Below are 21715 nucleotides of genomic sequence, written 5' to 3' on the forward strand. Positions count from 1 at the left end.
AAGCTTGTGGGGGGCGGACCTCGTGGGCGTGGATTGTCAGGCGGAGAGGCTGTGGGCAGCGGGAGCCCCTGGGAGCCATGGCCGCCTTGAGCCTCAGTTGCCTGCTGGGTGCCCAGCGAGTCCCCACGTGAGTGGTCACCTCGTGTGGACTGAGGCTTGGCCACCCTGGGCCCGTTCTGCAGGACCTGCTCGCCGATGGGCCCTGGTGACGGCTCTGGGCAGCAGGCGTCCCTGTGTCCTCACTCTGTGTCTCGGGGCCACGGCACCTCCTGGGACACGCTCTCAGCTCAGCCTTGTTTTTCCAGAGAATTTCCTCCTGTAACGGCAGGAGACGTGGCTGTCAACTGATCTCAGTGTCCTCAGTCAACGTCAGAATGTACCGAGCCCCCTGGCCGTGTGCAGAGCCCCTGGCCATGTGCAGAGCCCCTGGCTGTGTGCAGAGCCCCCTGGCCATCCGTGTGCCGAGCCCCCTGGCCATCCGTGTGCAGAGCCCCCTGGCCGTGTGCAGAGCTCCCTGGCCGTGTGCAGAGCCCCTGGCCATCCGTGTGCCGAGCCCCTGGCCATCTGTGTGCAGAGCCCCCTGGCCATCCGTGTGCAGAGCCCCCTGGCCGTGTGCAGAGCTCCCTGGCCGTGTGCAGAGCCCCTGGCCATCCGTGTGCCGAGCCCCTGGCCATCCGTGTGCCGAGCCCCTGGCCGTGTGCAGAGCCCCCTGGCCATCCGTGTGCCGAGCCCCTGGCCGTGTGCAGAGCTCCCTGGCCATGTGCAGAGCCCCTGGTCATGTGCAGAGCCCCTGGTCATCCGTGTGCAGAGCCCCCTGGCCGTGTGCAGAGCCCCCTGGCCATGTGCAGAGCTCCCTGGTCATGTGCAGAGCCCCTGGTCATCCGTGTGCAGAGCCCCCTGGCCGTGTGCAGAGCCCCCTGGCCATGTGCAGAGCTCCCTGGTCATGTGCAGAGCCCCTGGTCATCCGTGTGCAGAGCCCCCTGGCCGTGTGCAGAGCCCCCTGGCCATGTGCAGAGCTCCCTGGCCGGCCGTGTGCCGAGCCCCTGGCCGTGTGCCGAGCCCCTGGCCGTGTGCCGAGCCTCTGGCTGTGTCCTCGGGCCAGCACGGTCGAGCTACTGGAGAGCAGCGTGGGGATCCAGGTGACAGAGCCCTGCCGTCCCGGCCTGCTCTCTGGGAAGCGCCTGCTGCCCGCTGCGTCCGGGGCCTTCAGTGTCGGGAGCAGTGCCGTTTGCTGGGAGTTGGCACGCTGCCATGAGTGTGCAGGCGTGAACCAGGTTGTGCAAGGCCTCCCAAGACCCCTGCGCCAGCAGGCGAGCTGGGCCCCTCCCCCTGGGGGACTGGAGCTTCCATTGTCCCCAGCGCATGGCTCCTTGAGGGCCTGATGTTCTGTTTAAACCCCAGGCGTGGACGTCCACCGGGGATTTACTGAACTGCTGGGCTTCTTGAGCCCTGGGGGTTGGTCCATCTGCAGGCATGGGCCCTCTGGCTGCTGCCGCCTGCCCAGCCCCTCCCCGGCGCCCTCTTCTGGCTGGGGCCGGGGCCAGTGCGGCGCCATGGCTGCCTCGCTCCCCCAGATCCTCCCAGATGGCCCCCGTGCAGCAGCAGAGCCGAGCAGCTGAGGCCGCATCCGCCTGAGCACTCCCGGTCTGGGCCCCCGCCTGCCTTTGTCCTTGGCGGCCCACGCTCACCCCATCCCACCCCGGGCACTCCCAGCCGCCCCGCCCAGCCGCCCTGCCTGCCCGCCGTCTGCCCCTGTGCGCACTGCATCAGCAGCCTGGGCCGTGTTCTCCCTTGGCGTCCGTGGCTCTGTGTCCTGGCCAGGCGTCTCCCAGGTCCCACCCTCAGAGACCCGCAGCAGGCTGCCAGCTCGCGCCCCAGGACCACCCCAGACCACGTCACCGTCAACAGAGCGCCCTCCCGGGAGCCCCTGGCTCACTCAGGGCCCCGAGTTCCAACACAGACTCTTGCCGGGGGCTCCGGAGACTGCTGGAACCATCCGGAGCCGCGCACTTCCCCAAGGCTCAGGCCCCCACGCCGGTGCCCACTGTGGTCCTGCTGGTCTGCTGGCCTCTGGCCACACTCGCCCAGGCCTGGTGTGCACACAGCGGCCAAGCCTGCCGGTGGCTGCCCGAGTGGCCCCGGGCAAGGACCGCACCTCAGGCCCGTGGACAAGGCCGTGCCTCACCCTGTCCTTCCCACGCCGGCCACGAGACCTCTGCCTACCCTCCCGAGAGGCTGTCCCGCCCCACCCAGCCGAGGCGCCAACACGGGCCCAGGGCCGCCCTCGAGTGTTTGTGTAGGATATCAGCCTCCGGCAGCTCCTGGCCGTGCCCGGCTGATGCAGACTGGCACGCCTCCGGCACCTAATAAATAAAGAGCCACCCACGAGACGGCAGACTGGGCCTGCGCTTCTGCCTGCGCCCTCAGTCCACGCACCACGTGGTGCCCACACCCGGGCTCCTCCCTGCCCCACCTAAGGGTCTCGGCGGGACTGGGCCAGGCCGGCCGCCGCCCCCCGGCCCAGCGTCTCCCACGGCACCGGCTGGCTGGTGCTTCCTGGCTCTGCTTTGTCTTCCTCTGCCTCCTGCTGCCCCAGGAACTGTATTCATGGCAAAAGCGATGCTGTAACTGCATCGGCGACAAACCTGGAGGGATGGAGGTCACGCAGGGCCGCGTGAGCAACGCCACGGCCACTTCCCGTTCCCTTTTCCCCGGGTCTGCCCTTTTCCCCCCGTCTGGGCCCGTGATGTCCGTTCTCACGCTGCCAGCCACAGCCACGGTGCTGTGGGGCCGCATGGCCGGCTCCCTGGTTCCCATGCATTTGCCCTTTAGCGTCTCCGGGACGTTCTTGGATGCAGCGGCAAAGCCGTAGCAGCAGGGAGTGGGCGAGGGACCTGGCACAGCCTCCGGGAACCACTGCATCGCCACCGAAAGGCGAAATCACGCAGGTGCCCGGCCCCGCGGGCTCGGACAGCGGGCACGGGAGGCAGGGCGGAGGCCTTCAGGAGGGGCAGCATCCTCCGGCGGACATGACACCGGGGCCGGGGGACGTGCAGGGAGCCTGGCTGGAGCTGGGCGGGTTGCGGGGTCTGCACATGGGCGGAGACTGGACGGGGTGTGGATGGGGTGGAGCCAGGGGCCAGGCCACGCCTGGGAGGGAGCCTGTGTGGTTGGTGACAGCACCCGACAAGGAGGGGCATGGATGAGGGGCTCAGGGGAGCAGGTGGCGGAGGAGGCCCTCCCCTCTGCTGCAACTCCAGGGGCTTTAGGAGGTGGGGGGAGAAGGGGGCATATTCTCCAGGAGCTCCAGGGAGATGGGGGTGGCCCCTGCCTGTGCTGGGCTTCACTGCTCCAGCCACGTCCCCCCCCGGGCCGGCGCCCGTGCAGCTGGCCGGGGCACTAGGCTCCCGTTGGTCCCTTGGGCTGGAAGCCACCCTGCCGGCCTCGTGGGACCCCCAGCCTGCAAGCTCCCAAGGTGCTTGGTCTGTTTGCCTCCGGCACCTGCTGGCATCCCGTGCATGGCAGGGTCTGGGCCGAAAAGCCTCAGCCAGGCGTCAGCATGCCAGGGCCCCGCCCATCCGTCCATCTGTCCATCCACCGTGTCTCCAGGTCCAATACAGGAAGACCTCGGCCTTCCCCACCCCCTCCCCTGCCCCCCGGGTTGTGGGCAGGGGAGGGGGACTTCTTTGGTTTTGAATTAGTGATACAATGTAACTAGTGTGTGTTGAGACCTGGCTGGTGAGCCCGCCTCCTGCCTCCCGCCCCCTGGGCTGCATTTGAGTGACAGCACGGAACACCCATGGTGAGCCGGCATCGAGGCTCAGACCCAGAACTCTCTGGGGCCCAGGCTGCCAGCACCTGCCGCCCTCCCAGCCCCTGCTCTGCTCCAGTGAGCCCCTCCCCGTCCCTGGCTTCCTCCCCTGGGGGCGCGCCCACGGCGTCACAGGGTCTTAGCGCAGTCTCCGCACCCTGTCTGCTGGTGGGTGGCAGTTCCATTTTTAACTTCTCGAGGAACCTCCACCGCCGTTTTCCGTAATGGCTGTGCTGATTTGCGTCCGGCAGCCTCGCCAGCGCCTGTCTCTGCTCTCTCTCCTCCTCCCCGGTGCCAGCGCTGGCGCCTGTGGTTTGGATTTGCATTTCCCTGCTGCTGCGCGGTGCTGGTGTTTTCCCGTGAACTCTGTGTTCACTGGTTTTCTTTTGGGAAATGCTTGTTGAGGTCATTTGCCATTTCTTTGTAGAGATTTATTTATTTATTTGAAAGGCAGAGTTAGAGAGAGAGAGAGGGGTCTTCCATTTGCTGGTTCACTCCCTTGGTAGCTGTAGTGCAGGGGCTGGGCCAGGCTGCAGCCGGGAGCCGGGAGCTTCCTCCAGGTCCCAGGCGGGTGCAGGGCCCCAGCACCTGGGCCATCAATGCTCTGCTGCTTTCCCAGGCCACAGCAGGGAGCTGGATCAGAAGTGGAGCAGCCGGGGCTTGAACCGGTGCCCATGTGGGATGCTGGTTTCCCTCCCGGAAGGAGTGCATGGACTCTCCATCTGGTTCCCGGCTCCTGGCATGGGGGGGGGGGCTGTGCTGAGATGTTTGTGCCCCACACTCAACACAGGTGCCCACGGAGGCACGAACGGGTAGACAGAACATCGTCACTTGGACTTGCGAAGGGTGGAGGTGCCGGCACCTCCCTCTTGGTGAACTGTCCGGCATTCCGCCGAGGAGTGAGCCTGTCCCCCAGCCCCAGTGTGGGCTCCTTGGGGCAGTGGTGACCACAGGGCAGAGGGTAGAGCAGTGGCTGTCAGGGCCTGGGTGGGGCACGGGGACTTGGGGTTCAGTGGGGACAGAGTTTGGGCTGTCTGTCTGCAGAGGCAGAGTTCTGGAGGCGGATGGCGGTGACGGCTGCGAGTGTCCCGGACACCTGTGGGCTGCGAGCTCAGAGTGGTGGCCACGGAGGCCTGTGCGAGACCGTGTTTCTGTACACGCAGAACCATGACCTAAATAACAGCACACGGGACGCAGAGGGCACCCCCATGGGGGGAGTCTGGCGGCTGCTCCGGAGCTGAGCACACGGTCCCGCAGGAAAGGCGGGCAGGCCCGGCGCGCAGGAGCCTGGGCACAGGCATGGGCAGCTGTCCCAGTGGGGGCACTGTGGGACGGCCGGGAGCGGGAACGCCCACGCCGCCGAGCAAGGACCCCGCCACGGCATGAGGCTGAGTGGCCGGGCCTGGAGCAGGGAGTGTCCACACATTCCGGAGAGGGCCGTGGAGGCCAGGGCCAGGGTGGCCAGCTGATGACTGTGGGGTAGCAGGGGCAGGAGGGTAGCGGCCGCACGACTCCCCGCCACGTTGTCTGAGTGAGCTGGCTTGCTCCTGAAACCGCGTGGGCGTCGTCACTTGAGCTGCGCCTCCTTCCTGGAGCGCCCTGCGGTGCGGTGGGCACTTGTGTGGTGCTCGGCCCCTGGGAGTCAGGCTCCCGCTGGCCCTGGGCCGGGTGCCCCCGAGGGGCCTTGGGCAGGTTTCTCGGCTTCTCTGAGCTGCGGGGTCTTCAGCTTCCACGGGATGTGAGCGAGGACGCTGACCTAGGGCTGCTGGGAGCTGCTGGACCACGCTGTAGGGCCAGTGGGCCTGGGGACCCCGCAGGCCCACCTCCTCCACCACAGCAGTGGTGGGCTGGGCCCTGGGCTCTGGGAGTGGGCTTCTCCAGAACTCAGAACATGGAGCAGGCAGACAAGAAACACACGGACAAGCCAGCCCACTCCAGGCTCCAGCAGTGGTGTGAGGTGGCAACTGTAACAGAGGGCGTGCGGTGGGGGCCCCCCCTCTCCTGGGTGGGGCCGTTGAGGCAGAGAGAGAGGCAGAGGGAGCCCAGCACTCCAAGGGCAGCTGGCATTGGGGAGCAGCAGGTGCATGGCCCGGGGGAGAGGCAGAGGTGGCCGGTGTGGCCAGGATGGAGCAGGAAGGGCCAGGGGAGGCCTGGGGTGAGCTCCACGCCTCTGGGGGCTCCCCTGCACCCCGCCGGAGTTTGAGTGGCACCTGCGCCTGCACCCTGGCCTTGCTGGGGCCCCAGCACCCAGCAGGCTGCTGGGAGGTGTTCCACATGACAGGTTTCACGCTTGGCTGAGGAAGGCGGGGGCCGCCGCGGGCCTGGCTAGCCCAGCACCTCGTGGTGGTGACTCACAGCCGGTTTGTCCATAAGGGAAATGGAGAACTCCCAAGAGTGTTCATGAGTGCTTTCCTCGTAGCCCCTAGCACTTGGCTCCCAAACGGCCTGCAGCGCGTGTTACCCTCCGTCTCGGCTCGCTCCTGGGGACGCCGCAGCAGCGTCCCTGCCGGCCACCTGGGGCGGAGCTGGGAGCAGTAAAGTCTTTGCACGGAGTCGAGACCCTCGTTTGCTTTGTAGGCAAACTGACGGCCGCGTGGTGATGGTGATGAGGATGAGGGTGGTGATGATTGTGATGGTGAGGGTGATGATGGTGATGGTGGTGATGGTGATGATGGTGATGGTGATGAGGATGGTGATGATGGTGATGGTGATGATAGTGGTGAGGGTGATGACAATGGTGAGGGTGATGATGGTGAGGGTGATGAGGATGGTGATGAGGGTGATGGTGGTGATTGCGGGGTATGAGGGCGGCCATGGCACGCCTCGTGGGGAGGTAGCTGGACCGGCCCTGGGGAGGGCGGCGCGGCCATGGCCCGGTGGCGGTGCCACACTTGCATCGCGCTGTTCCTGGTGCTGCTTTTCGCCTTCGACACCCTCATGGGCCTGTGCAAGCTCAAGGCTCCAGACGGACCCCCCGCGTTGGGTCTGGGCCTGGAGCTGGCGCCCTTTGAGCGGTGGCCTAGGGGGCCCCAGTGCCCACTGCCTGGGCCCCTGCCGTGCCGCCACCGCCACCTCCGCCCTGCACTGCGGAGCTGGGCACCCCCCCCCCAAGGGGGCAGGCTGCGGAGCGCCATCGTCCCGGCTGCAGGTGCTGTGGGCGGTGGCCACCGGGCGGGGCCAGCGGAGAGGACCCCCAACGAGTCCACTCTCGACCGGAGCTCAGTCTGGGCGCGCGGCCCCTCGGCGGCGTGTGACCCGGGTGTAAGTGTTTTTGGGGGCCCGAGGCTGCTCAGAGGCACTCCACCTGCAGCGTGGGCCGAGGGGGGCCGGCGCGGCGAAGGGGTGAAGGCGAGCTGCCGAGGTCGCTCTGCAGGGAGTGGAGGACTTGGAGAGCCCAGACCCCTGCCCGCTGTCCTTGGATCACCTAGCATCCAGGGCACAGTTCACCTCCCCCACCCCCGACATGGAAGGAGGGCTGTCATCTGGGAAACTGGTGGTGGTGGTGGTGGTGGTGGTGATGGTGGTGATGGTGATGATGGTGATGGTGATGGTGGTGATGGTGGTGACTGCGGGGTATGAGGGCGGCCATGGCACGCCTCGTGGGGAGGTAGCGGGACCGGTCCTGGAGAGGGCGGCCCGGTCTCTTCAGCCATGAAGGCGGAGACAGCGCCCCGGTCCCCGGAGGCGCCACGCGAGTCCAGCGGCAGCCTCTTCTCCAGCGAGCCCTACGGGGAGGACGATGGGGAGGCGGACGCCATCCACGCAGCGCCGGACAAGAGGATGGGCGAGAGGAAGTTAGACGGGCGAGGTGTTTACAAGGAAACTTGATTGGGCACAGGCGGTGTGCCAGTCACACACAGCGCGTGTGAACCTTTGAAACGACTTGTTGGTTTCTCTTCCTCTCCCAGTAGCTTTTGCTTTAAACGAGGCTAACTGCGCAGTAATGATGCAGCTCCTGTTTGACTCGGCTCCCCGCTGCCTCCGTCTCCGGGGTCGGGGGCTGGGCCACGGGCGAGCGGCGCACTTGCCTTCCCTCGTTCGGGTGGACTAAGGCCCTGCAGATGGTGGTGATGCTGGTGGTGATAGTGGTGATGGTGACGGTGGTGCTGGTGGTGACCAGGGTGGTGCTGGTGGTGATGGTGGTGTTGATGGTGGTGGTGTTGATGGTGATGGTGGTGATGGTGGTGACCAGGGTGACGGTGGTGACCAGGGTGACGGTGGTGCTGGTGGTGACCAGGGTGGTGATGGTGGTGATGCTGGTGGTGATGGTGGTGACGGTGGTGACCAGGGTGGTGCTGGTGGTGATGGTGGTGTTGATGGTGGTGGTGTTGATGGTGATGGTGGTGACGGTGGTGACCAGGGTGGTGCTGGTGGTGGTAGCTGTGACCGTGACGAGCATCTGTGGCGCTTTCCTCCTGCTGGCCCGCACACCTCGGCTCCTCTCCTCGGAACGACTTTCTGGGCCCAGCGAGGATCCTGCCTGCTGCAGCGGGGCCGCGGGGCCCTGGTCTGGGCCACGTCAGCTTTTGAAAGAACGGATGAAACTGAAGTCTTTCCTGGGACATCTTTCCTTTACTTCTGTGGGTGAAGTGAACCTGAGTGGAGAACCGGAGGAGCAGGAGGAGGCTGGCAGAGTGGCCGTACTCCTGAAGTTGTGCTTACGACACTCATGCTCCTTAAATAAAAGATTTTTTTGGAAAAAAAAAAAAAAAGGGAATGGATGAAGACACCGGGAATTCCGCTGGGCCTGGCAGCTCCGCCAGCTCCTCCAGCTGTGACGGGGGAGGGGACACCCCCGCCCTGCCCTGCCCCTGCTCCACGCCCCGCCCCGGGGGCAGTTAGCGAGTTGGGGGGGGGAGTCCAGGCAACGGAGAGGACAGAGAGCTCGCAAAGCCTCGCAGGAGGTTTCCTGGCCTGGGCTCCCAGCAAGAGAGCAGGGGGGGGCCCCACATGGGTGGTTCCGGAAGCAGCCCCCCCCCCAGGCTGCCTGCCCGCCCCTCATTCAGAGAACTTAGCCAGGGCCTGGTGGATGGAGGGCGGGCTGGGGTCATCCCTGGGAGGCGGGGCCGCAGCCCTTCGCGCGCAGACCCAGGGTCACACCGGTTCTCTCTCCAGCTGGCAGAAGTGTGGTCGTGGCTTCCCGGTTCTGCCGGTGACGTGACGCATCTGGGTAACAATGGAGAACTTCCCTCAGAAACTCCCTGCACACACCCGCCCAGAGCGCTGGGGGAGGGGCTGGCCAGAGCGGCTCAGAGCGGTCAGGGAACTGCACCCCTGGCGGCCCCCACCGCGTCCCCGGGGCCTGGCTTCTTCTGGGGTTCAGGCCAGGGAGGCTGTGGCCACGCCCACCTGCACAACCACTGTGGTCCTGGGGAGCCCAGGCGGCCTCGTCCGGGCCTGCAGTGTCTCCTGGGCGGCATGGCCGTCTCTTCCTCTGGGCGCCACAGCCTGCGTCCCCGCCTGGGGGCCTCTTCTGGAATGTTCCGCGCCTCGTCTGCACTGCTCCTGTGTGGCCAGACATGCACCTGACCCGAAAGGTGGGGGGCCCGGACCCCAGCACACACACCCCCGACCCTCCGTGTGTCCCTGCCGGCCCGGGAGCTGTCTTCTGCCCACCCTCCCACTCCTGCTCCCGCCCACGCCCACGCCACGCCCACGATGACCTCTGTGAGCGAAGTGCTTGTTTCTGGCCGAGCTGCCAGGCCTGGATGTCCTTCCTGCCCGAGAGGAAAGTTTCAACTCGGAAAAGTACAGCCAGGAAGCCCGGGGAGCTTCCGGGGCGGCCCCAGCCCGCCCGGAGAAGCCGGGGCCGGGAGTCCCCTCCGCCTGCCGCGGAGCCTGTCCTCCTGCGTGTGCCACGGCCGTGTGCGCTCCAGCCGCACGGACCCTTCCAGAAAGCCCAGCCCCCGCTCCTCGGCAAAGCACCTGCCAGCCAGGTCCGTACCGGGGACATCACTGCGCAGGTCACTCCCGGTTAAAACGCTGCAGAACCCGCTAAGCTGCCAGTCGGCTTGGTGCCGCCACCGCCGCAGCCTGCACAGGAGACGCCGCCCATGGCCGTGACCTCGCAGCTCGGAATCTGTCCCGCCACGGCCTGGCCACGGCGTCTCACTGAGTCCCACCCCCAGACACACACACATGCATGCACGCACACACGCATACACACGCACACACGCACGGTGTCTGTCCCTGGACCGCCCACCCCTCTCAGCCTGGCTTCCCCCACCCCTGAGGTCTCTGCCGAGGCCGACCTGGCCCAGGATGCACCGCGAGCCAGTCTGGTGTCCACCGCGGCCCACACGGGCAAGGACCCTCACCCTCTCAGACAGCGACCGGGGGCACAGCACAGCGGGGCAAGAGGGCGCGGGCATCGGCGCCTCCGAGGACACACAGGGGCCCCACAGGCCTCAGCTTCATCCCCCAGGGGCGGGAATGGGAGCCGGGGACCCTGGCCACCACGGCCTGGGCCAGCACCGCCCCCTCCCGGTGGGGATGACCACTGGAGGCGCGGCCGTCGCTGGATTTCTGGGCTTTGTGGATTCACTCGCTCTGCTGTGTCCGGCCCCTGACTCCTTACTGGTGCTGCCAGGCTGAGTGCTCGGAAGTTCACCCTGGCCTTGACGGGTCTGGGGGCTTCCCCGAGAAGACAGCTCTGAGCTGAGACCCCGGATGAGCAGACATGGCCCAGGTGACCATGGGGCATCTGAACACCTGTGCAAAGGCCCTGTGGCCCAAAGGAGCCCTGTGCACACACCTGGAAGGAGCAAAGGCCCTGGGTGGGGCTGGGGCTCACAGGCCCCTCTAGGCCATTATTCTAGGGTATGAGAGGCTGGGGGGCTGACCTGTGCCCTTCCCCCACTCCCCAGGTGTGGGTGGGTGAGGGTGGGGCATCCAGGCAACAGGCAGGAGCTTAGCCTGGGGCGGCAGCGACTTGGAGATGCCTTGGTCAGGCAGCCTCGGCTTGGCGGACTCCAACAGGGTGCTGGCGGAAGATTTGGGGTCCACTCTGGTTGGGGCAGCCTGGACTGCAGCAGGCAAGCAGGCCCCCCCGAGGGAGTCCTGGGGTCCTGCGGCTCCCTGGTCTGCAGGTGTGGAGTTCCGCGCGTGGCCGAGCCCAGCTGGTCCCTCGGTGCCTCTGACCGCAGCCCTTCCTGGTCCTGCAGAGCGCGATGGCACCAGCCGTGACCCCAGGAGGCTGCCTGCAGTGCTGTTTTACAAAATCTCAGCACGACCCAGGATTTCTGACGAAAACGCGCGGCGGTGTTGATGGGCTACAGACGTGGAAACAGGTGAGGAAGGGGCGTGAGCTGACCCCGTGTCAGTTACGTGTCGGGGAGGCAGCTGTGGTTCTACTGCATTGCGTTTACATAAGAGATCAAAACGATTCCACCTGCTGACTTTCCTGTCCCAGAACACGCGTGATTGGCTGTGTGGCCCCAGGAACACGCGTGATTGGCTGTGTGGCCCAGGAGCACCCGTGATTGGCTGTGTGGCCCCAGAACACGCGTGATTGGCTGTGTGGCCCCAGAACACGCGTGATCACCAGTGTGGCCCCAGGAACACGCGTGATTGGCTGTGTGGCTCCCTTGTCTTGTATCAGAGCCACTCTGGAGCTGTGGGCTTTTTTTTTTTTCTTCCAGGAAACTGGAGGTTTTAATGCATCCGTGTCTGGAGGAGTGTGTGTTTAAGAGTGTGAGTGCACACGTGTGTGCATCTGTGGAGGGCTGAGTGTGGGAGTGTGAGTGCACACGTGTCTGTGGAGGAGGAGGCCCCAGCACAGCATGGCCACAGCTGTGAGCAGGACGCTGGTCCCTGAGTGGGGCAGGGCGGCCTGGGTGGCAGTCCCGGGGCGGTTCCCCAGGGACCCTTGGGGGGCTGCTCTCCTGCTGGTCTGGGAAGGTGGCCCCACCCTGGGCACCTGGGCCACGTGGCCTGAGCCTACCGCCTGCAGAACCTTCTGGAAGGCCGCTGCCTGGGCAGGAAGGGCAGTGTGAAGGGCAGGCAACCCCGTACCTCCACCGGGGGCATTCACGGGGGGGGGGAGGGGCTGAGGGGGCCCCAGGAGCAAGCGTGATTGGCTCCTGCTCCGGGCCTGGTCCCGCCAGAGGCCAAGACCCTGCCCCACCCGGGTCCCCACCCAGCTCGGGAAGCAGCAGGTGCACTGGGTCACAGGGTCACGGGGCCTCTGGGTGACGTCACAGGAATGCTGCAGGAGCTATCGCTTTCCCCGGGAAAGAACGGCCGGCCTGGGTGCGGGCGGTGCGGTCCTCCAGGGGCCGGGGGGAGGCCTTGGGGGCCCAGCGGAAGCCTCGCTTGGGGAAGCTGAGCCCGGCCAGGCCGCAGTGGAAAAGTCCTACTCCGGCGACAAACCGTGGCCGCCACCCCTTCCTCTCGCCCCCAGCACCGCCGGGCCTTCCCCGCAGGGCTGAGTCATGTCCAGAGGCGGGCGGAAAATTCCCACGCGGGGACACGCACGGCCCCGTCCTGGGAGCGCTGGCCCCTGGGCCCCCCAGCCAATTCCACAGTTCTAGCACCAGGGGCCTCAGCATCTCAGCGCACCCCCTACCGCAGGGAACGGCCAGTGCACCCCCTACCCCGGGCAGCGGCCAGCGCACCCCCCACCCTGGGCAGCGGCCAGCACACCCCCTACCCCGGGCAGCAGCCAGCGTACCCCCCACCCCGGGCAGCGGCCAGCGCACCCCCGCCCCGGGCAGCAGCCAGCGCACCCCCCACCCCGGGCAGCGGCCAGCACACCCCCCACCCCGGGCAGCAGCCAGCGCACCCCCTACCCTGGGCAGTGACCAGCGCACCCGTGGGGACTCTGGGGTTGTGTCTCAGCCCCAACCTGACCCCATCCCGACTCGGCTTCCAGCGATGGCTCAAGTACTTGGGTCCCTGCCACCCACGTGGGGCACCCAGCCTGGGCTCCTGGCCCCTGCTCCTGGCTTTGGCCTGGCCCAGCCTTGCCTCCATGGGCATCTGGGGAGTGAACCAGCGGACGGGGGATTTCTCTCTTGCCTTTCGTGTAGGCAAAAATCTAAAAACACAACCGTAGTTCTGCAGCCACACGCCTGCGGCGAGCTCTGTTCAGGGGTCGGCCCCAGCCCAGCCTCTGCTGCGCCTGCCCCAGCCCCAGCCCTGCCCCAGCCCCCCCACCCCCTCCCACCTGCCCCAGCCCAGCCCCCAGCCCTGCCCTAGCCCCCAGCCCTGCCTGAGCCCCCCCCCCCGCCCAGCCCCCAGCCCTGCCCAGCCCGGCCCTGCCCCAAGCCCCCCCGCCCTGCCCCAGCCCAGCCCTGCCCCAGCCCCCCCCCCCGCCCCAGGCCCAGCCCCCAGCCGCCGTCTGCCCTCAGCTTGGAGGTCAGACCTCACCCAGTCAGAGGTGATGAACTGGTTTCCTCCTCTCGTTCCGAGCAGAGAGCTTCCGGGCAACCACGTTCAGCCGCACGATTCCGTGGCAGGCGGCCGTCCACGCTGTGTCACCCTCAGCAGATCCAGGTCCCGACAGTCCCAGCCCCAGGAGAGCCCTGTGACCAGCAGCAGCCCTGCACCCTGCCTCGGCTTCCCACCGCCATGGGCCCCTGGTGTCTGGCTGCCAGCACGGTGCACCACGCCCCGCGGCCCACACCATGGCCCACACTTGTCCTCCACATAGACCCTGGTGGGCTCTGGGACGGGGCCCGGCCGGCCATCTCACTTCCCTGACCCTGCTGCCACAAAGCCGGAGACCCAGCCCGGGACAGCGACCTCTCGTGCTCCTGCCGCTTGGTTACCTGGGACCCTCTCCCGGACGGCGTCCCCTCACCCATTCCACAGCTCGCCCAGGACTGCGGGGCAGTGTCTGTCTGTGAGGGGGGATGGGGAGGTATCTCCCACCTACTGGTTCACTCTCCCAAATGCCCGCAATAGCTGGGGCCAGGCTGGCCTAGAGCCAGGAGCCAGGAACTCAGCAGGTCTCCCACGTGGGGGGCAGGGACGCCATCACCTGCTGCCCCCCAGGGTCTGAATTCTCTGGAACCACAGTCAGGACCAAGCGCTAGGAATCGAACCCGCGTCCCCTGACAGGGACGGCCGCCCTTAGCAACCCGCTCTTTAAAAGAACGCTCAGCTGGTCCCGGCGCCTGCCCGCGGACAGACTGCTCTGCCTTGTGGATTTCGGCACCGCAGAGAGGCTGCGATCCGGGATGACCAGACCCTGCAGGCGCTCAGGTGGGCTCCTGCTCCCCACTGCTGGGGGCCAGGGCCCGGCAGGTGGGCCAGGCCGGGCCTGCAGGTGGCCCCGCCCCTGCCCCCAGACGCTGGGCGGTAACATGGGCGGTAACTTCCCCACGCCCCTCGGCAGCCCCCCAGGACAAAGGGCGCGCAGGGCCCCACCCAGCCTGTAGGACCCCTGTGGAGACCGCTCAGGCATTGTCCAGGCCACCCTGCGCTTGTCCTGCTGCCCAGGAGGGGGTGGGGCCTCCACCTGCTCCCACGGAAACCCAACCAGGTCTGGCCTGGGGTCTGGCTGGACTCCACCAGGGGACAGGCAGCCTCGCGGTCCTGGGGGGGGCCCGTGCAGGCTGCGTTCCAGGGACGGCCGTGGGGAGCCCGATGGAGTCCCTGGCTCCTGGCTTTGGCCTGGCCCAGCACGGGTTGTTGTGGGCATTTGGGGAGTGATGGATGATCTCTCTGTCTTTCAAATAACGCGGGGGCAGGGGGCAAAGGTCACGGAGCCCACGAAGCACAGCACGTGTTCCCTGGGGATCCCCGCGTGGGAGGCAGCTTCTGAGTGAGCTGAGGCTGGGGCTCGGCTGAGGCCGCCCTCTGGGGTAGCTCCCCAGGGGGCCGTCCTGGGCAGCCAAGGCAGAGGCCCCTGAAGGCCAAGCTGGCCCTCTCTGCCCCGCCCTGCTTGCCCAGGCTGGAGGCGGGGCTGGGGTGGTCAGCGATCCTGCTGGAGTCGGGGTCCTGGAGTCACGTGCCCCGGGGGACGCCACGCTGGCGCTCCCACAGCACTGAAGGGGCCAGCCCTTCCGGCGTGTTCTGTGGCCAGGGACGCCCCTCCAGGGGCAGCCTCCTGGGCCTTGGTGAGCTGTCCAGGGGTCGCCGGCAGCCCTGGAACCTGCAGGCGTCACTTGTCCCTGGGGCTCTGAGGGCCAGCTCTGTGGGTCCTCGAGGGCGGGGCCTGATGGTGTCCACACCCAGCCTGCTGCCATGGAAACGGCCCCAGGGCCCAGCCCTCACCCGATGCCAGTGGGTCCAGTCTTGAGCAGGTGCCTCGGTGTGGCCCAGCCCTACCCCTGCCTCGGGCGCCAGACCCCGCCCTTGCCCAGGCTTCTGCTCCGGGGTCCTTGGTTTCCCCGCGTGAAGGTGGGGGTGGATTCTGCAGCTTCTGGCTCCGGGCGGCGCAGAGACCCCAACGGCGAGGCCCTGGGGGGCTTGTTCTGCTTCCTGAGGTGCTGAGGCCCGCGAGCCCCCCGAGTCCCTCCCTGCTGGCCTTCTGGGCCGTGCCCATGGGGTGTGCTCCGGTCCCCGTGCCTCCCTGGCAATGCATCTCTGGGCCAGGAGAGGGCGTCCGCGGCCCGCTGAGCCCAGAGCCTGCCGCCGCTGGAGGGAGGCAGGTGCCGGCACTGAAGCCAGAGCCTCGGGTGACCGCACAGTGAGCTGCCAGAGGGACACTGGGGTGCGGGGAATGGACTGTGTCTACCTGCAGGGTCCCAGGTGCACAGGTGCGGGTGGATTCACCTGTGCCTGTGCCTGTGCCTGTGGTCCGCGGTGGCCAGCGCAGCCTGGACCTCGTCCTTGGCTGGCGGTGGGGGTGGGCGCGCACTGCCCCCTGCCCTGGCCTCTGCCCCTTGGTCCATTTGTGCCTGAACCCAGGGACCCAGAGCAGCAGAGCTGAGGCCCCTGGCGGTCGTGGTCTTGCTTCTGTCGAAACTGGAGCTCGGGCTGCTCAGGGGCCGACGGGGGCTCCTCCTGCAGCTGCGGGGGGAAGCGACCTTAGTCCTCGCGGGTGAACCCAGGACTCCCAGCTCCTGAGCGAAGGGGACCATGAGACGGGGGCAGCGCAGGGGAGCAGGGGGACACGTGTTCTCACTGAGACGTGTTTTCTTCCCGTCCTTTCCCAAAAGCGACACCCATCTGTCACGCGGAGCCCGAGGGACAGTGCCTCTACTCCTGCCCCACAGCTGGGGGACACGTGGGGCTTCCCCGAGCCAACAAGGAGCCCACCTACCACCAAAGCTGCAGTCAGCACTTCCAGGCCCCCTACACCCCCCGACCCTGCGGGCAGGACGGGCAGGGAAGGGGCGGCCTGTGCCGGCACAGACAGGTCCAGCACGGGAAAGGACAGACCCCCCATTCCTGCCCCCCTCCCCAGGAGGACCCTGGCCCGAGAGCAAGCAGTGTAGCACGGGAAACTGTGGCTGCTGGCTCCCAGCGTGCGCAGGGGCAGCAACAGCACACGAGGGTCCAGTGAGCTCGCTGGCATCATGGACACGCGTTACACAGACCACACACACGTGAACACTCGTGCAGGGTGAGCCGCCCCACCAACACGCGTGCCGCACACGCAGACAGCAGGTGCGCATTGTGGGGGGGCAGTGTGTGCAGCGTTCACACCCCACACACGCGGCTCGGGACGGACAGAGGCAGACACACGCCCGGCAAGCCGGGCCCTCGGCCACACAGAGCCCCTCCCCCCATCTCCCTCCCTCCCTCCCTCCCTCTCTCCCTCTCTCCCTCCCTCCCTCCCTCCCCCCATCTCCCTCCCTCCCTCCCTCCCTCCCTCTCTCCCTTCTATTGCGCCTGCTGCTCCCTGGGACGATTCTCTCTCCTGTGACTCCCCCTGGTGCCCTGCTTCCACTGGTGCCTGCACTGGGTCTCGGGGACCCCTGGCCACGCTGCCGTGGCAGGACAGGAGCCCCGAGCTCTGTATCCACCCAGGCCCCTCCTTCGGGAGCCGGCGCCTGTGTGCATCACGTTCCCGCCCTGGCTGGGCTGAGCCCCTCCCTGCTGCACCTCGGGGCTCCAGGGCCCCAGGACTCGGCCAGGGCCGGGGTCACGGCGGGTGCTCCGTGTCCCGAGGAAGGCACAGACGTGAGCCCACCCCTGCCCTGGCTTCTCACTGCCAGGCCGCGCCGGGGTCCCCGGGGGTCCCTGACCCCACATGGCTGCTCAGGCATGGCCTCCCTGGACGCCGCAGTCCTCGAAGCCCACAGGCCCCCACGCCCGGCTCCAGGCCACGTCGGGGGAGCAGGAGGAGACTCCTGCTCGGCTCTCGGCCCTCTGGGAACTGGTTCCGCTTGACCTCACCTGTGTGCCACCGCCTGACCCGGAACCTCTCACAGGGGCCCGTCAGCCTTGCCCAAAACACGGGGGCTGCACCGGGGCAGGACCAGAGACCTGGGCAAAACCAGGAGAGGGGGCGAGGGGTCCCCGACACATGTCGCAGGAGACGCCCTCTCCCTGCTGGCCCGGAGCTCCACGCTCGGCTTAAGCCGCCCCAGAGGAGTGGGTGGCCCCGAGGCGCCCGAAAGGCTGTCCCAGCCCAGCCCGGGACTCTGCCTGGTGCGGCCTTGGTGCCCCTGCGCAGTGGGCTTTGCTGCCTGGCCCTGACGTCTTTGTTTGGAACAGGTCCTGTTGGTGGGCGGGGCCGCAGCACAGTGGGATCAAAGTCCCCTTTGGCACGGGGACAAGGCTGGTGCTGCAGCGGGCTCTGCGAGGCCCCTCCCATCTGTCCGACGCGCGTGTTAGGAGGCGGCAGTGTGCCGCTTCCCTGGCATGCAACCAGATTACCTAGAATTCCCCTGGACTGGGCGGTGATGGCCACAGGGCCCTCGTGGGAGGGGCTTGGCGGCCGGCTCAGGGCAGGGGGGCAGCGCGGAGGCCTGCAGGCGGGGTGGGGTGGGGGCGGGCAGAGCAGGGGCTGGCTCTGTCTGTGCACGGGGACGTTGATATCTGAAGCGGTGCACGCCTGGGGGTGCAGAGCCCTCGGGGTCCCCTCACGGCGTAGCAGGGCGGGGTGCTGCATGTCCCCCAGCCGGGGATGCCGGCGGCCGAGCTGGGGCCCTGCCAGCCAGCTGAGTAAAACTGCTAATGAAATTCGCAGCGAGGAGATGGGCAGCCTCCGTGGCCAGAGTGCTCCGCTGGCCCCCAGCCCAGGGCTTCCCAGCGCAGGGTCAGGGGCAGGTCCCCGGGGAGAGCAGAGCCTGGCGGCGTCCCCACCCCCACCGCCCCGGAATGTGGGCTGTGGAGCTTTGCTGCTGTTTGCTGTTTTCAAGCTGTGTTCTCCAACAAGGGCTTTTCTGATAGCTCTGGCCGCCTCTCCCCTCCGTCCCCAGCTCTCCTCTTCCCTCCCCTCCCCATCCAGAGGTCTCTTTCTCTCCGAGCAGAGCGTCCGGTGCGTCCAATCCAGGCGGGGCCTGATCAGTACTAAAACAGAGGTGTCCCCGCAAGTGCCTGCCCCTTGCTCACGAGTGACAGCGGCGCCGCTCTGCCTGCCGGGTAAGGCGGCTTTCCTGGGGGAGCAGGTGCCAGGAGCAGGTGCTGCCCCTGCGACTCCTGAACATGGAAAAGTCTGTGTTTCCCTGGGACGCCTGGTTCAGTTACTGCTGTGGCCAGAGGGCACCATGGTGGGCGGTGTCCCAGGGCAAACCCCAGGACAGGGGTTACCTGCCTCCTGCAGCGCCAGCATCCGGTGCGAGTGCTAATTCGAGTCCCTGCTGCTCTGCTTCTGACCCAGCTCCCGGCCGATGGCCTGGGGAGCAGAGGAGGACAGCCCAGGTCCTTGGGCCCTGCCCCCACGTGGGAGACCCGGATGGAGCTCCAAGGTCTTCGTTTTGGTTTGGCCCAGCCCCAGCCATTGAGGCCGTTTGGGGAGTAAGCCAGCAGATGCAAGATCTCTCCCCCCCTCCCCTCCTCTTCTCCCTCCCCTCCCCCTCCCTCTCACCCTCCCCCTCTCCCCCCCTCCCCTCCTCTTCTCCCTCCCCTCCCCCTCACTCTCCCCTCCCCCTCTCCTCTCCCTCCCCTCCTCCTCTCCCTCCCCCTCCCCCTCCCTCTCCCTCACCCTCTCCTCTCCCTCCCCTCCTCCTCTCCCTCCCCCTCCCCCTCCCTCTCCCTCACCCTCTCCTCTCCCTCCCCTCCTCCTCTCCCTCCCCCTCTCCCTCCCTCTCCCTCACCCTCTGTCACTGTCTTTCAAATAAAATTTTAAAAGAAAAGAATCCCACCGAGCCAAAGCTGCCACCACACGGGAGGTGCCGCGGGACACAGGTGCCTTCTCCAGCCCGAGCTGCAACTCCCCTCTAACGCAGCCCGGGGCTGCACCCTGTGGCCTTCGGGCCTGGGGTCCTGAGGAGGACATAGCCCACCCCAGTGCTCAGTGCAGGGGCTGCAGAGACCCCGCGTGCCTCAGGCCCCTGCAGCACGGGCTGTGGGGCCAGGCCAGGGGAGTGTGCAGGCGTGCTTGGCCCCTGGGCCGCGGGCATCGGTGAAGCGGGCTGCAGCTCCCTGGCAGGTGGGGACTCAGAGTGGGGGGACCCGGGGCACGGAGGAGCAGGGGCCGGCGAGGAGTCGGGCTGGGGCTGCAGGGCGGGGCCCTCCATGCCCACGGCTCTGGCTGCCCAGAGACCTGGGCTGGGCTCTCCGGAGAAAGGCACGAAGCTCTTCCCGGACCTCAAGGGGCGCCCGACCTGGAGGGACGGGGCGTGACCTGGGTGCCCGTGGGGGCTCCTGGGAGGGCCCTGAGGGGCGGGGCATCGCAGAGAACATGGCCGCCTTCCCGGCTGCCCGCTGTCCCCCGAGGCCGGGCCGTCTTGGCTCGAGCCTCTCCGGCCCGGCACGTTCAGAGGATGCTTCACCAAGGCCATTAAGCTGTCACGGGCGTGCGGCTCGCGCCCCTTCCCGCCAGTCGCCGGGGCAGCTGCACTTCCCGTCTTTCCCCTCCACTGAGTCACCATCCCGCCGCCGCCTCTGAGCTCATCCTCCCAGCCGTCACTCAGCCCCCTCCCCGCCGAGGGCCGAGGACTCTGCCAGCCCGGGCAGCCGGACGGCCGCAGGCGCCCACTCTGCTCCCTCTCCCCTGTGTCGAAGGCAGGTGCACCTCGCAGGACGGCAGGTGGACGCTGTGGCCTGGGGTCCTCCCACCACCCCTCTGCTCCAGGCCCCGGGGGTGGGGGCAGCGGCTCCCTTGGTGGCTGAGTCCGCAGATGTCAGCGCCACCCGCACCAGGAAGGAGGAGGTGGCATCGGTCCATGGCCTGGCACACGCGTCCGTCTCCCCTGCCACACAGAGGACAGGGCTGGGCAGGGACCCCAGGGAGCTGCCCACTGCCCAGCTGCCTGCGACAAGGCCCGGCGGCCCCACCACCCTGTGAGTCCTCGGGGTCTCTGCCGGGAAACCCTCCCGGGGACCGGGGAGGCGGTGCGCGCCCCAGAACCCTGGCACCGCGCATGCTCAGCAGCAGAAGCCGCGATGGCCCCGCCCGACCGGCAGAGGAGACCCAGACCTGACCAGGCGGGCAGGTAAGCAGCTGGCGCAGCACGCGGACACCCGGAGAATGCGGGGCACCAGCGCTCTGGTTCCGGTTCTGGTATTTCCCCGGGGCTGTGCCGCTGACGGGGACTCCCAGGGGAGGGGTCCTCCAGGCCACAGCCTGGGTGCAGAGAGCGGCCTAGGGACCACCCGAGTGTGCGCGCGTGACTCCGTGCACAGGGCCCGCCCGCGGGCCAGGCTCCACCCCTCAAGGCCTGGAGGACCGACTGGGCCACCGCAAGGGCTGAGCAAGGTGACGCCCCTGCGAGAACGGAGCACAGCCCGGGGTCCTCCCTGCACAGCGCTCAGGCTGAGCGAGACCAACAGAGTGCGCAGGCGCGGCCGTTCCAGGGACAGGCGGTGCCCTCGTGCGGGCCGGGGCCAGGCGCTCCCACAGCCGCCATCTGTGAAATGCACACGCGTGCACACTCGCTGGAAATGCACACGCTTGCACACTCACTGCACACACTTGTTGCAAATACACACGTGCGCACACCTGCTGCCAATGCACACACACGCAACCCGCTGGAATGCACACACGTGTGCACACCTGCTGCAAACACACGCACGTGTGCACACCTGCTGGAAACACACGCACGTGTGCACACCCGCTGGAAATACACACACGTGTGCACACCCGCTGGAAACGCACGTGTGCACACCCGCTGGAAATACAGAGGAGACGGAGGAAGTGCAAGAAATGAGCAAACGCATGTTTCAGACCTGAAAATACAACATCTGGCCTAAGAACGTTGCGGACAAATGTCAGTAGCGAAGAGTTTGAGAGGGAGAGTGGGGAACTCGCGACGGCCGCAGAGAGCAGGGGCTGCAGACCAGACGGCCAGAGGAGCAGGAGCAGCCCCGCGACCAGGCCGGGCAACGCCGTCTGTCCGTCCAGCGCACTGGGCTCCAGAGACAGCAGAGGCTGTGGCAGAAAAGGCGTCGGGAGGCGTCCCAGGTCTGGGGAGAGGAAGATTCGAACCTCCCAGAAGCGCAGAGAACGGGAACGGCCTAGAAACGCAGGAATCCGAAGGAAGCGCTTTGGAAGCAGCTAAGGAAAACAACGCATTTCAGACTCGAAAATGGCGCCGATGGCCGCAGGCTGCCCGTCAGGGGCAGAGGCGGGGGCAGTGGGGCGGCATCTTCTCATTAAGATCAACTGTATTAACTTGAAAGAGTGACGGAGAGAATGGGAGAGACAAGGATCCCCCAGCCGCAGGTTCATTCCAAGTGTGCAATGGCTGGGGCTGGGCCAGGCCGAAGCCAGGAGCCAGGAACTCCCTCCAGGTCTCCCAGGCACTGGGGCCACCTCCCATGGCCTCCCAGGCTGCCAGCAGGGAGCTGGGTGGGAAGTGGAGCAGCCGGGACTGGAACTGGTGCTCTGAGACGGGACGCTGG

At 67.4% G+C, this 21715-nt stretch overlaps 1 protein-coding gene across 1 annotated transcript; it reads right to left on the reverse strand.

Annotated features, from left to right (window-relative positions):
- Positions 1-7137: 7137 nt before the first annotated feature.
- On the reverse strand, positions 7138-9407 carry LOC138844264 (uncharacterized). Its single transcript, XM_089306929.1, has 2 exons — positions 9161-9407; positions 7138-8977 (listed from the first exon to the last, which is right to left on the reverse strand). The coding sequence occupies exon 2, from the start codon at positions 8208-8210 to the stop codon at positions 7731-7733; it is 480 nt and encodes a 159-aa protein (XP_089163055.1). The 5' UTR covers positions 8211-8977; positions 9161-9407; the 3' UTR covers positions 7138-7730.
- Between the last annotated feature and the right edge of the window lie 12308 nt (positions 9408-21715).

Source organism: Oryctolagus cuniculus, chromosome 11 (assembly GCF_051225735.1).
Source record: "Oryctolagus cuniculus isolate XC-2025 breed Fujian yellow rabbit chromosome 11, ASM5122573v1, whole genome shotgun sequence".
Taxonomy (NCBI): Eukaryota; Metazoa; Chordata; class Mammalia; order Lagomorpha; family Leporidae; genus Oryctolagus; species Oryctolagus cuniculus.